General features: G+C 40.2%; 1 protein-coding gene across 2 annotated transcripts in view; it reads left to right on the forward strand.

The window, feature by feature from the left end:
- Positions 1 to 14,880, forward strand: part of pappa2 (pappalysin 2) — a 63,685-nt gene continuing 48,805 nt past the window's right edge. The window contains exons 1-4 of one of the 2 annotated variants that reach the window (XM_029725709.1): positions 1 to 305; positions 766 to 2,597; positions 6,800 to 7,859; positions 14,324 to 14,472. In XM_029725709.1, coding sequence (XP_029581569.1) covers positions 1,622 to 2,597; positions 6,800 to 7,859; positions 14,324 to 14,472 — 2,185 coding nt within the window. In that variant the 5' untranslated portion in view covers positions 1 to 305; positions 766 to 1,621. The other variant, XM_029725710.1, reaches the window with a different exon arrangement.

The raw sequence follows: 14,880 nt of genomic DNA on the forward strand, positions 1-14,880 counted from the left end.
ACTAGCCTATTCATAAAAGTGCCTCAAAGAATACCGTTAAGGAGGACGGACAGTGCATACAACTCGACGTCAACTGTGTGTAGAGTGACTGCCTGAATAGAGAGGTTTACTTTCCTCACTTACTGTATGTGTGTAGGGGCAGGGTTAGTGATGTCAGTCTGAAAGTAACAGATAAAACGTTTCAGCGCGTTGTTTTGATCTTGTGAATAGGCTGTGGAAGAGGGCGAGACTGGCGGTTCATCAGCGCAGAAAATATATTAACAATTTCAAATGGGGATACAAGAGGACTTTACGCGCGCTTGAAGGTGATTTAACGAACTCTTTTTCTTTGGAGAGTCTATTACCAGGATCAGCATTTAGTCTGATTCCCATTTACTTGCTCTCATCTCTTGTCTCATACCTTGTATTGTTACTTTGCAACTAAATGCAGAGAAAGGAAATAGCAAGTAAAAGAACAATAGACAATAGTTTATGGTTAGCTTACTTATATTTCTGCCATTGTGTCGTCTAATGACTGCATTTAATTTAATTTCACCTGAGGTTAATCTTTCAATAAAGCTTACCTTAACTGTATATGACTTTACAGTATAGCCCTTGCATTATTAATATTGTCTTAAAAGCATCAGCCAGCTTGTTCATTATTTTTGGCCACCCCTGCATTCTACTCACTGGGTGAATGTTAGGTTAACAACAACGGGCACTATCGAAAACAGCGCACAAGGGGGAGATTGGTGGCAAGACCTGAAATAACCTTTATTTTGCCAGGTATGGATGAAAACATTGAAAGCATTACTTGAATGGGCCTATACTGAAAGAAGATAAAGAGAAAACCCACCAGTGACAATAGAATTCCCACTGAATTATTTGGACAAACACGTCGACATATTTCAAAATTTCATTCAAAATTCTAAATTGTTGCTGCAAATACAGTAGCCTAATACAATAGTTTCATCATTTGTGTTCAATCAGGCGGTATCATGGCAGGCTGCTCTGATCGTCACTTTCCTTAATAGGCATGACCCGTTCACAGTGTAGCAGGTTTCAAAGGCGAGTTGATGTGATGCGCGCAGGTGATGCTAGATGTGAGTCAAGTTGACGTTTTCCTTTGACCGGTAAAATAGCCAGAAGCGTTTATAAACCAAATATAAATTGAACCTCAATATGCAATAGCCTGAAGATTTTGCGCTGTCAACGTAACATACTGCTACAGTTCCCCCCTTTGAGTGCATTCTATTTAGCTGCGTTTTGAAGTCTAGAAGTAAAACTGGCATCTGAGGAAAATAGGTGCGACAAACCTGCCTTGTAAACACATGTGAATTAAAGTGTTAGTCTAAGTAAATGTTTAATAAAGGGCATTGAATGCAGTGCACTAAATAGACCAGCCCAAACCAAAATAGGCAATTGCTTATGCAAAACATAGGCTATCTGTTTAAAAAGTTTTAATCCTTGGATTTATTTGAATACTATTATTTTAGAAATATACAGAGTTACCCAGTTATCATTTAATGGTATATGTGTTTTAATCAAATCGGATCTTGTTGCTAGTGTATTCAACTTTTATATCTTAGAAGGAATAAACTGAAAACATTCCAAAACATCAATTCCAAATCTAAACTCTAAAATGTTGTGTCTCAGACTACTGGCTGTTGTCCTCATAATGATCAACACATGGTTGCTAAACTCTGCTCAATCAGATCATATCCAAAAGTACAAATGCACATTGGCTCAGAGAGCTGATAGTGAAGTGGCTCACTTAGCAAGTGAACAGTGCAGGTCCACTAGACAGCCGAGACAAGTAACATACTCAGCATCAGTTCTACATCTCCCTCCAGTGGCTCACCCAAGGAGATACACCACAAGGCAAAGTGGTCTCTATCATATAGGTCCTCTCGAGAAGTCCTCTTGTTCAGGTGGGTGCAATTCTGATGCTAATTCTAACCCAGGACTGCATAGTGCCTCTCATTGGGGCAATGGTGAGAAGAAGGTTAATCAGGGAAACTCGGAGGCAGTGCTACCCAAAGACAAGGAGGAGAGCCATGTTAAGAGTATGGGGATGGTCAGTTCTCCTCACCTTGACTCCAGTAGAAAGCTTCCCAGTCAGCCTGAGGTGACAGTGGATTCAAACAGTGACAATGACAAACCAGAGGTTGATGGTGTGCGCTCTGAGGGCCCACACAAGCAGTTGCCGCTCAAGAAGCAGCAGAGAGTTCCGACTGACATGCCCACCTTCCACAGAAGGGTCCGCCGTAGCCCGGCAGTCTCCAATGGTGAAGACAGTCGGGCAGCTTTCCCTGAAAGCATAGTAAACTCCCGGGGGATATTCTCTACGTTTCGACAGCACAGTGACTATTCTGCTGAGAGTGAGGACTACCCTGGGGATCAGGAGGGACCACCTAACCCCGGTCCCGCCAGAATCTTGTGGGGTGCCCAGATCCCAGATATCCACCCTAAGTGGATGTCTGCTTTGTACTTTAATGGACAGAAGGAACAACTGAGGGTCAATCCAGCAGCTGGTATTGAGCTTCCTCGGGCCAAGTTCAGTGTTGAACTGTGGGTCAAACCAGAGGGTGGGCAGACTAATCCAGCCATCATAGCAGGTGAGTGATATTCCACAAAAGACTCTCTCTCTCTCTCTCTCTCTCTCTCTCTCTCTCTCTCTCTCTCTCTCTCTCTCTCTCTCTCTCTCTCTCTCTCTCTCTCAGAATACACTGCAGACACAATTTATCTTGCATTTCAGACTTAACATGTCTGGGTTTGTTTAATTCATCATTAATATATGAATTTAAAGGTTACACTTAATTGTTAAAGTGTTAAAATTGTTAAAAAGGATCAAATTCAATGTGAAGACCACACGTGACATGGTTGGGAAGATGAGAGGAATTGGGAAATCAGCCGTTATGTGGTGCAAATGGGTTATTAGGGGGTGAAATTCCGCTGGGCACACCACGTAATTTTAACGTCGAAATGTGGGTCATTTTTGGTCGAGACATTGATCAATGAGATGTTAACCTTTATTCACCACTCAATAAGACAGACAGAAGTTTGTTGAATTCCCAATGTTATCACTATGCTTTCAACCATCTAAAACCACAACCAAATTCCAATGGAAAAAAAGTTTGATTTTTGGTTTAGTTGTCATCTAAATGTGTTATCACTGGACTTTCAACCATTTAAAAGCACAAACAAGTTCAAATGGGATACAATGTTAGATATTTTGTATTTATACAACAACTTAATGTGTTATTACTGTTCTTCATCAAATAGCACAACCAAATTACCTGGATTGTAGTTTACATTAAAAGTACATAGTGCAAATGATCAATGCAGTTCGAGATTCTACACAGATATTTATACTGTGTAGCTCTCAGAGAGGAGGACAGCTGCAGAGAGGAGGACAGCTGCAGAGAGGAGGACAGCTCATACTAATGGCTGGAATGGAGCACATGGAATTGCATCAAACACATGGAAACCATGTGTTTGATGTATTTGATACCTTTCCACCTATTCCACTCCAGGCACTACCACGAGCCCGTCCTCCTCAATTAAGGTTCCACCAACCTGTGGTAGATCTCCACAGACCTGCAACCTTTGCATGCTTTCTTGAACATGCAGGCTTTCTATAATTACATACTAATACTGTTCTAGTTACTGTTATCTCAACATGTGGCCATTGATGCGTTACTCATTTTAAGGTTCAATAAAATTTGTTTGTAAGATAGCCTTAACTATAGGCTATTTACTGTATTACATAAGTCTTATCGAAATGTTAGGTTGACAATGCAACCAAATATCAAGATTTAAAGCAGATGTATCTAATCCTTGGATAGTTTAATCAGAGCCACTGCCTTAATCCTATTCTTTCACTTTTATTTTTGGTTTAGTTGGGGATGTGAATCCAACATCTCATAGTTAACATGTCGACAAGTTAATAGGCTATTTACTGTATTGAAAAAGTGAATGTGAATTTTGTTTGGTTGTCAACACAACCAAATATTAACGTTTGAAGGAGATGTATATTTTGTGCCACTGACTTAGTCTGACTTTAATTCCAGTCTACAAATGAATAATTGATATGTTGGAATCGCATCTCTATCTCAACCAAAAATTTAAAATAGGACTAAATCAAATCAAATCAAACTTTAAAGGCACGTTAAATAAAGTTTGATTTGATTTAATCCTATTATTTAACTTAAAATGTTGATTGAAATGGAGGCTTGAATCTAACCTATTCATTATTAACTTGAAGATTACATTTGACATCAACCAAAGCTTAAAAAACTCTAGGCCTATATGTATAGTCTATTTTTAGTTGAACCCTGGGTTGAAGTAAAACAATAGCTGTTGATAACTTTGCAAATGTTATATAGGCCTAAATATTATTATTATATATGACTTATAGAGAGTATAGTTACATTTCATTTGCTCAGTTAAACCTACCATTTGGAATGACTTCGATAGCAACAATGGATCTATTTAGTTATTATGAGATCTCTCAATAATCATTCTCACGATAGCACATTGATAGCAGTCAGTGACAAATATCACATCTAAGTAGGGCTGGGCTTGGTAAAAACCCTGGATGGGAAACAAAATGTAGATAAATCTACTCTCCAATAGGAAGTGCTGCCCAGCCAATAGTTTTTTTCTGATAATGGATATAACTTTGACGTTCTGACGTTGTTTCAAAGGTACAAATCCAACATATTTTATACCAGGTTTGTATTAAGTTGAAAATAGGTTACCACGATGACATAATTCTGTGGTTGAAAGTTCCCGCTCAAAACAACAGTTGATGACTTTTTGCAAATCCTATGTATTTTCCACATAATGTAGATTCCATGTCACAATACGTTGACAAATGACGTTGAAACAACATTAGTGGCCGCCACCTGCAGGCATGTTGTTTTGACGTCACGTTTTGAGAGGGTTAATGCTTAGTCATAGGCTAGCCAGCAAATAGATCCATAGCCACATGTGATGAAAAGTTCAATTAGTACATTTTAAGTTGTCCCAATCATTGGATTAATATCAAAACTAAATTCCTTTTTACAAGCCTTGAAGTTTTGCCGTTTCCTCTGCTGTCTGTGAGGTGGGATAAATCAAAGATGTCTAGTTTAGTTTAAAACTTCAAACAGGAGGAGTAAACTGAATTGCAAGGTTTATGTGGAGGTTCAATATAGATACAATTGTTATTGATAGTGTAATCTCCTCGTATCCTGCAGGCGATATACCCACTCTAGTCCAACAGCAGAATAAGGCTAAGGCTTGAAGGCAATATGATATAGGCAATTAATTATTCATTATTTCACTGCATGAATGTAGAAAATCAAGAAAAGAATCACAGTATTATTTGGATTGGGATGTAATTTATTGAATGATGTGGGAAATAGCCAGGATCAATGATTGAACCAGGGACCTCTCATATGTTAAACTAACATGCTACTGAAGGGGGTTAGGTAACCACAAGTCCACAAGAGCCACAATGCCTGCAGGTTTTCATCCTTGTCTTTTAACCAGGACTGGAGGAAGCAGCTGGGTACAATTGCTCAATTAAGGCCAGGATTCAATCCGATCGCGCTTTGTCAGCTATGTGCCATTTAAAGGTCATTTTCCGGTTGAACCGGCATATGCAGCGTTTACCGTGAATGCGGTCTCCGCGAACGCGGGAACAGTGCCTTTAAAAAGTGCATAGCCTACAAGTGTGATCAGATTGAATTCCTGCTCAAGAATCATCGAAAATAGAATCCCTCTTACCAACCTATCTATCTATGCAATTGCAATTCTGAAAATAGCAACACTTAATAGTTGTGTTTAGTAGGACTGTAGATACACTCTTAGATAAAATGGTTCCAAATGGGTTCTTCGGCTGTCTCCATAGGATAACCTTTTTTTATTCCAGGTAGAACCATTTTTGGTTCCAGACAGAACCCTTTTGGGTTCAATATAAAAACCCTCTGTGGAAAGGGTTCTACATTGATTCCAAAAGGGTTCTACCTGGAATCAAGAGGGTTCTCCCTGGAACCAAAACGGGTTTTTCAAAGAGTTCTGCTAGATAGCACCTTTTTTGCTAAGAGTGAAGCTGCACTCCTCATTTGGGAAGTGCTCATGTTTCCACCTCCTTTCAGTTTCCCTTTTTATTTTATTTGTATATCCTCGTCACATGTCACATATATTCATCATGACCTACAAGCTTTGGCCTCAATCTTTAGTGACCCTTATGTGACATTTCACAAATTAGTTTATTCCACAATTATATTATCACATATTTTTTCTATTAAAATAATTAATTCCTGAACTGGGTTTGATTGGCAAAATTAACATTTTAACAGATCAATTACAGACTAGTTTTATCCTCTACTCGTATAAATCTGCCTCTCTATTGTTGCCAGATAATAATACAGTATCAAAACTTTTACTTGGCAGAGATGCTGTGTTCTAACCACTACTTTGAGTGAATTAAATGCTTAACCATGATATTGGCCAACCCTCCTGAGGGATATTTTAATACAATTTCCCAGCTTTCTTTTCAATATCCCAAAAATGTCCACGTTTTTGTGTGTACAGTGTGTATGGAAGGAAGGTGAAGGGGTTCCCTGACCTTTAGCTGTCCCGGCATAGAACATCTGGAAGCCAGATGTGAGTCTCTCTTTCTGAAAAACAGCTGTGAATCAGTGCCTTCGTTTAGGGAAATACCTTCAACCCCTCAACTCTCTGGGTAATTTGGCTTTAATTACATTGGAAGAGGATGCTCAATGTTTATGCCTTTTTACAAAATAATATTTGTCTTCCTTTTGTGTAGGGGTTTTTGACAACTGCTCCTACTCCCTAAGTGAGAAAGGATGGTCAGTAGGTATTCGGACAGTAGAACCCGGGGGGAGAAAAGATGCCAGATTCTTTTTTACACTTCGTACCGACCGTGCTCCCAAAGCAACGACTATCTATGGGCATCAGCGCTACCACCCTAACTCCTGGACTCACCTGATGGCCAGCTACAATGGTCACAATATGACTCTCTACATAGATGGTGCCAAGGTTGCGGAGAGCCGTTTGCAGTCTGGTAACCTCTACAGCCCATTCATGGAGACCTGTCGAACACTTCTTCTCGGTGGGGACCAGTCAGTCCTTGGGCACAACTTCCGAGGGCACATCGGGGGCATTGTGTTATGGGTGCTTCCTCGCACTCACGAGGACCTCCTGAAAGGGCGCTCTCAGATTGATAAGAGGGAACCAAACCTCGCTCTCTGGGCTGACTTCTCTGAGGTAGAGCAACATTGGAGTCCTCATAAGGATGGCTACCACCCGTCCATAGTCATTATCCCTATCCCTGAGCTGGAACATGTGTCCCCCTTTGTGCCCCCTCCCTGTGGATTAACAGCCTGTGACAACACAGACATCATCCTCGGCTACAATAACCACTGGCAGCTGCGCACAGAGAAGAGGATCCGCTACCGCATTGTCAACATCTGTAACGACGACGGAAGTCATCCCACCGTCTCCCAGGCCCAGATCCAGCAGCAGCACCAGGCACTTGTCGAAGCCTTCCGGTCCCACAACATCAGCTTGGAGCTGAGCACGCATACCATCCAGAACACATCTCTACGCCAGCGCTTCATCCTAAGCAACTGCTGGATCAGTAAGATTGGTAACAGGCACTGTGATGCGGAGTGTGACCACCCACTGACGGGCCACGATGGTGGGGACTGTCTGCGCCTGGGGCCCTGCTACAACTGGAAGAGGAGGGACGGGGTCTGCAACACAGAGTGCAACAGCATCCACTATGACTTCGATGAAGGAGACTGTTGTGATCCAGAAGGCACGGATGTCTTGAAGACCTGCTTCGACCCAGAGTCCCCAGACAGGTGAGATATTTTCTTAAAAAATTTTTGGGGCAGGAATCTTCAACCCTGCTCCTGGAAATCACTGGTCTATGAGTTTTTCCTGTAAAACTTTACATTGGGTACTCTTATACCTGTGCTCTTATATCTGTAATTACTTTAGTAAGTAGGAAAAAAATATGAATAGTTGCTGCGTTGGGCAGTTGTCCCGTTTAGATATACAGTAGTAATGAGTCACAAGCAATACCTTTATGCATTTTGGGGTGCAGAGCAATCTTCTATCTAATATCAAATTAAATTAATCTGTTTATAATGATGTTCTTTACTAGTTCTGCCAAAGAAAACAATTGGTTTCTGTCATCCTTAGCCTTCCTTAGCTACCGCAACCAAAAATGTATTTTGCTGCCTGCCCCTGTATTTATGGGACTTTGTGCATGTTGTGAGTTTTTAACGATAATGACGGTAATGATATTGAGGCTCTACAGAGACCTTGGGAGCTTAACGCCTAATTAGCGATATCTTGATTTACTAAAGAGGCCTTAAGTGTCTGTCTTCAAGGCACACAAATTTAAACTCTGGAACAGTTTCTGAAAGCAAGTGAAACTGGGAATGGAAAGAGAAGCCAAAGTATACAGTTATTATGGCTAAACAATGAAAGCAGAAGTCTCCTCCGCTCCGTTCTATTCATTTTGACAGGCAGGCTTATTTGCGTTTCAAACAAAATACATGATGTATTGCCATAATATATTTTTTGTTTAATAGTGCACAGCATGTAGGTAGGAATACTAAACTTGCGAATGTTGTCTGATCCATTTCACAGATTTGAGAGATCAATAGACCATCTATATACATATAAAGTTTGGACACACCTACTCATTCAAGGATTTTTCTATATTTGTACTTTTTTCTACATTGTAGAATAATAGTGAAAACATCAAAACTATGAAATTAAACATATGGAATCATGTAGTTGGTTACTACATATATGGAATCATCGTGTAGTAACCAAAAAAGTGTTAAACGTGTTAAACAACAAAATATATTTAATATTTTAGATTCTTCAAAGGAGCCACCCTTTGCCTTGATGACAGCTTTGCACACTATTTGGCATTCTCTCCACCAGCTTCACCTGGAATGCTTTTCCAACAGTTTGAAGGAGTTCCCACATATGCTGAGCACATGTTGGCAGCTTTTCCTTTACTCTGCGGTCCAACTCTTCCAAAACCATCTCAATTGGGTTGAGGTCATGTGACTGTGGAGGCCAGGTCATCTGGTGCAGCACTCCATCACTCTCCTTCTTGGTCAAATAGCCCTTACACAGCCTGGAGGTGTGTTGAGTCACTGTCCTGTTGAAAAACAAATGATAGTCCCACTAAGCGCAAAACAGATGGGCTGGCGTATTGCTGCAGAATGCTGTGGTAGCCATGCTGGTTAAGTGTGCCTTGAATTCTAAATAAATCACTGACAGTGTCACCAGCAAAGCACCCCCACACCATCACACTTCCTCCTCCATGCTTCATGGTGGGAACCACACATGCAGAGATCATCCGTTCACCTACTCTGCGTCTCACAAAGACACAGGGTTTGGAAGAAAAAATGTCACATTTGGACTCATCAGATCAAAGGACAGATTTCCACCGGTCTAATGTCCATTGCTTGAGTCTCTTGACCCAAAAAAGTATCTTCTTATTATTGGTGTCCTTTAGTAGTGGTTCCTTTGCAGAAATTCGACCACGAAGGCCTGATTCACGCAGTCTCCTCTGAACAGTTGATGTTGAGATGTGTCTGTTAACTCTGTGAAGCATGTATTTGTGCTGCAAATTCTGAGGCTGGTAACGCAAAATAACTTGTCCTCTGCAGCAGAGGTAACTCTGGGTCATCCTTTCCTGTGGCGGTTCTCATGAGAATCTAGAAAAAAGAAACGCACACCTATAAAGGCGAGGTGCTGGCTAGCGGAGCAGAACACTAGAAAATAAAGGAAAGCCGCACACTCTAAGAGCTCAGATGCAAAAATTTTAATAACCAACGTTTCGACAGCTAAGCTGTCTTCATCAGGGTATCATCACAAACACTGAGAGATGAGTCATTTATATAGTGTCAAGAGACACACAGGTGTTTGTAATCATGGCCAAGTATGGCCTAATATCATTGGTTAACTGAAATATTAAAAAAATGGTATACAAGGAACATACAAAAAGACAAACAAATGGATAACATATGATCATAGCATTTGTAGTCTAAAAAGTATCTAACAAACAATTACAATGGCAAAATCACAATAATCACAAGAATGGCTTCAGATCAAAGTCTATGTTGAGACCGAAGGGAGCAAGTGTCTTTAAATTAAAGATCCAGGCAGCCTCTCGTTTTAACAATAAATTATCAAGGTCACCCCCTCTCCTCGGGAGGGTGACATGTTCGATGCCAATATAACGCATGGTTCTCATGAGAGCCAGTTTCCTCACAGCGCTTGATGTTTTTTTGTGACTGCATTTGAAGAAACGTTCAAAGTTCTTAACATTTTCCGGATTGACTGACCTCCATGTTTTAAAGTAGTAAAGGACTGTCATTTCGCTTTGCTTATTTGAGCTTTTACCAAATAGGGCTATCTTCTGTATACCACCCCTACCTTGTCACAACACAACTGATTGGCTCAAATGCATTAAGAAGGAAAGAAATTCCACAAATTCACTTTTAACAAGGCACACCTGTTAATTGAAATGCATTCCAGGTGACTACCTCATGAAAATGGTTGAGAGAATGCCAAGCTGGTGCAAATCTGTCATCAAGGCAAAGGGTGGTTACTTTGAAGAATCTGAAATGTCAAATATATTTTGATTTAAACACGTTTCTGGTTACTACATGATTCCATATGTGTTATTTCATCGTTTTGATGTCTTCACTATTATTCTACAATGAAAATAGTATTTTCTACAAAGAAAATAGTATAAATAAAGAAAAACCCTTCAATGAGTGGGTGTGTCCAAACTTTTGACTGGTACTGTATAGCTCAGGAGGTTGGTTGCACCTTAAATGGGGAGGACGGGATTATGGTAATAGCTGGAGTGAAATGAGTAGAATGGTATCAAATACATGAAACACATGGTTTCCATGTGTTTGATTCCATTCCATTTACTCCATTCCAGACATTATTATGAGCCGTCCACCCCTCAATAGCCTCCACTGATTATATATCTTGATATACTGTGCATTTCCGAGCTTCCTATGCGTTGCAAAGTATCATAGACTGCTTAAAATGAGCTACAATTTCCTGTAGATTATATACAGTTTACATACACTTAGTTTGGAGTCATTGAAACTCATTTTTCAACCACTCCACAAATGTCTTGTTAACAAACTATAGTTTTGGTAAGTTGGTTAGGACATCTACTTTGTGCATGACACAAGTAATTTTTCCAACAATTGTTTACAGACAGATTATTTCACTTATAATTCACTGAATCACAATTCCAGTGGGTCAGAAGTTTACATACACTAAATTGACTGTGCCTTTAAACAGCTTGGAAAATACCAGAAAATGACGTCATAGCTTTAGAAGCTTCTGATAGGCTAATTGACATCATTTGAGTTCATTGGAGGTGTCCCTGTGGATGTATTTCAAGGACTACCTTCAAACTCAGTGCCTCTTTGCTTGACGTCATAGGAAAATCAAAATAAATCAGCCAAGACCTCAGAAGAAAAATTGTAGACCTCCACAAGTCTGGTTCATCCTTGGGAGCAATTCCCAAACGCCTGAAGGTTAATTTGTACAAACAATAGTACGCAAGTATAAACACCATGGGATGACGCAGCCGTCATACCGCTCAGGAATCAGATGCGTTCTGTCTCCTAGAGATGTACATACTTTGGTGCGAAAAGTGCAAATCAATCCCAGAACAACAGCAAAGAATCTTGTGAAGATGCTGGAGGAAACAGGTACAAAAGTATATCTATACCCACAGTAAAACGAGTCCTATATCGACATAACCTGAAAGGTATGTCAGCAAGGTAGAGGCCACTGCTCCAAAACCATCATAAAAAAGCCAGACTACGGTTTGCAACTGCACATGGGGACAAAGATCGTACTTTTTGGAGAAATGTCCTCTGGTCTGATGAAACAAAAATATAACTCTTTGGCCATAATGACCATTGTTATGTTTGGAGGAAAAAGGGGGAGGCTTGCAAGCCGAAGAACACCATCCCAACCGTGAAGCACGTGGGTGGGAGCATCATGTTGTGGGGGAGCTTTGCTGCAGGAGGGACTGGTGCACTTCACAAAATAGATGGCATCATGAGGAATAAAAATGATGTGGATGTATTGAAGCAACATCTCAAGACATCAGTCAGGAAGATAAAGCTTGGTCGCAAATGGGTCTTCCAAATGGACAAGCATACTTCCAAAGTTGTGGCAAAATGGCTTAAGGACAACAATGTCAAGGTATTGGAGTGGCCATCACAAAGCCCTGACCTCAATCCTATAGAAAATTAGTGGGCAGAACTGAAAAAGCATGTGCGATCAATGAGGCCTACAAACCTGACTCAGTTACATCAGCTCTATCAGGAGGAATGGGCCAATATTCATCAACCTTATTGAGGGAAGCTTGTGGAAGGCTACCCGAAACGTTTGACCCAAGTTAAACAATTTAAAGGCAATGCGACCAAATACTAATTGATTGTATGTAAACTTCTGACCCACTGGGAATTTGATGAAAGAAATAAAAGCTGAAATAAATCACTCTCTACTATTTTTCTGACATTTCACATTCTTAAAATAAAGTGGTGATCCTAACTGACCTAAGACAGGGAATTTTTACTTGGATTAATTGTCAGGAATTGTGAAAAACTGAGTTTAAATGTATTTGGCTAAGGTGTATGTAAACTTCTGACTTCAACTGTATATGTTAAATTGGGGCTCCATTCCCAAACTGATTGTTGGGCTTTATATTCTCATTTGAAGCAATATTGTTGCTGAGATTACCTGGACACTAATAATACATTTGGAGTGCAGTCAGTCAGTGTGTTGTTTTGCACAGTGAGGGAGGGATGGTATTTGTACTTTAAAGAGCAACAACAGCAGCTAAAAAGCTAGGTCCCTAGACAGATATAAAATTAAGTGTGAGGAAGGCATGAGCGTAGAACTGACTTCTGATTTATAGCTTGCAATGATGTAATCTCTCTTTATTACTTGCCAAAGTTTTTCCTACCTCTTACCCTTCACTAAAACTGTATGAATTGCGAATCCACCAGAGATGCAAATGCTTCATAAAACAGGGCTCTCTGGAATATCTGCAGCGCAGGTCTTTAAAAGGCTCTTGACCTGAGCTGGTTGGAAAAGTGCAATCTGTTGACTGCAATCCAGAGTTTTAGAATAATTAATGCAGGGATGACATTTTGATGGCATCTGTGGAGTGTACAATTTTATCTTTGGCTCTGGGATTTTTGGTATTTTTCTGTTTGAGTTATGGTCCAGGTATCTGCAGCTCGGCAATAGAACTCAATCCCTAGCCAATTGCTGTCACTACACAAATGTGTTGTTCAAGCAGACAGAGAGACAGCCATGAGGAATGGCCAGGTACATGAAGATTTTGGCAACACAAGAAAGTGAAAGGAAAAACGAGGAGGACATTTTAGCCATTAATGCTGGGATATTCCCCTGCTGCTGAGGGGATCCAGAATTGGTGGTTTGAATCCGTTTGCAAGGCAAACTGGGTGGTTCTCAAAAATCACTTTTTCTCCAACAATGAAAGAATCAGAGTTTAAATGAAGCATGAACAGAATGGAAAAAAGATACATGGCCTTTGAGTACGGTTCTACAGTCCCAGTTCAGATTATCCAAGAAACACAGACGATTTTGAACATAATTCTATAAAATTTGTGCGGTATAACACTTTTTTAAGGAAGTAGGCAATGTAATACCCCCTTTCCAGATGTATTTTTTTGGAGTGCCAGTGTTGTAAGAAGTTTGTTTATGAATATTAGACTTCTCAACAGACTGAATGTTGTCCAAAGCTATACTGAATGGATTATATCAACCAAAAAAGTGCTTCAACATGTAGAATTCAACATAAACAATCAATAATTTATTAAAAACAATCCATCTGTATTTCATATGTTATGAATATGCATTATGAAGCTCATTTGACTTAATGATAAATTGGAGCAGATTGGCACAGCTTTTGCTTGTTTAATGAAACTTGAATGTAAGGCAGGCTACACTTGGTCAGTTCTTGGGTGGTACACATCCAAGAAACAGTAGGGGGTTCAATTAATGGGCTAGACTATTTGGCAGGTTTCAAAAGGGCATTTCAAACGAATGGGCCAGTGATAGGTGCAAAGGATTTCCTGTTATAACAGCATAAAAGAAAACTTACGTGACATATTCTAGAGTAAGGATTGTGAAAACAAACTTTCAAATTGACCCAGATTAAAAGAGGGGAATGTAAGAAAAAATAAATGCTAATGCCATATACTTCTTCTCCCTGCTGCAGAGCCTATATGAGTGTAAAGGAACTGAAAGAGGTGTTGCACCTGAGCAGCACAGACACCCTCAATGTTTTCTTTGCCAACAACTCAGCCCGTGAAGAGTTAGCAGGGGCTGCAACCTGGCCATGGGCAAAGGAGGCCCTGAACCATCAGGGTAAGCTACTGCTATACCCCTTCCTTCTGTCTTTACCCGAATCAAACACAAAAGTCATTGAGCTACACAATCCCTTCAAAATTATATGCATGCTAAAACATGCCAAACTGGATTACATTAACGTCCACTGGATTGTGGTCAGTAAAAGTTACACCAAAGTAAAAAGCAGAAGAGGTGCAGGTAGGCATTGCCCTTGTCTTCAAAATCTGGTTAAGATTCTCTCTCTCCCCCTCTCATTCTCACTCTCCCTCCCACTCGTTCACTCTCTTCCTTCTTCACTCTCCCCCTCACTATCCTCATCTCTTGCCCTCCACTCTTTGTTCTCAGTATTAGCCGTAACAAGATTAATGAGCCTTAATCCTGGGTATAAAAGAAAACACTTGTAGCGTGCATAGATTTCCCGGCAGA

This window comes from Salmo trutta, chromosome 31 (assembly GCF_901001165.1).
Source record: "Salmo trutta chromosome 31, fSalTru1.1, whole genome shotgun sequence".
Lineage (NCBI taxonomy): Eukaryota > Metazoa > Chordata > Actinopteri > Salmoniformes > Salmonidae > Salmo > Salmo trutta.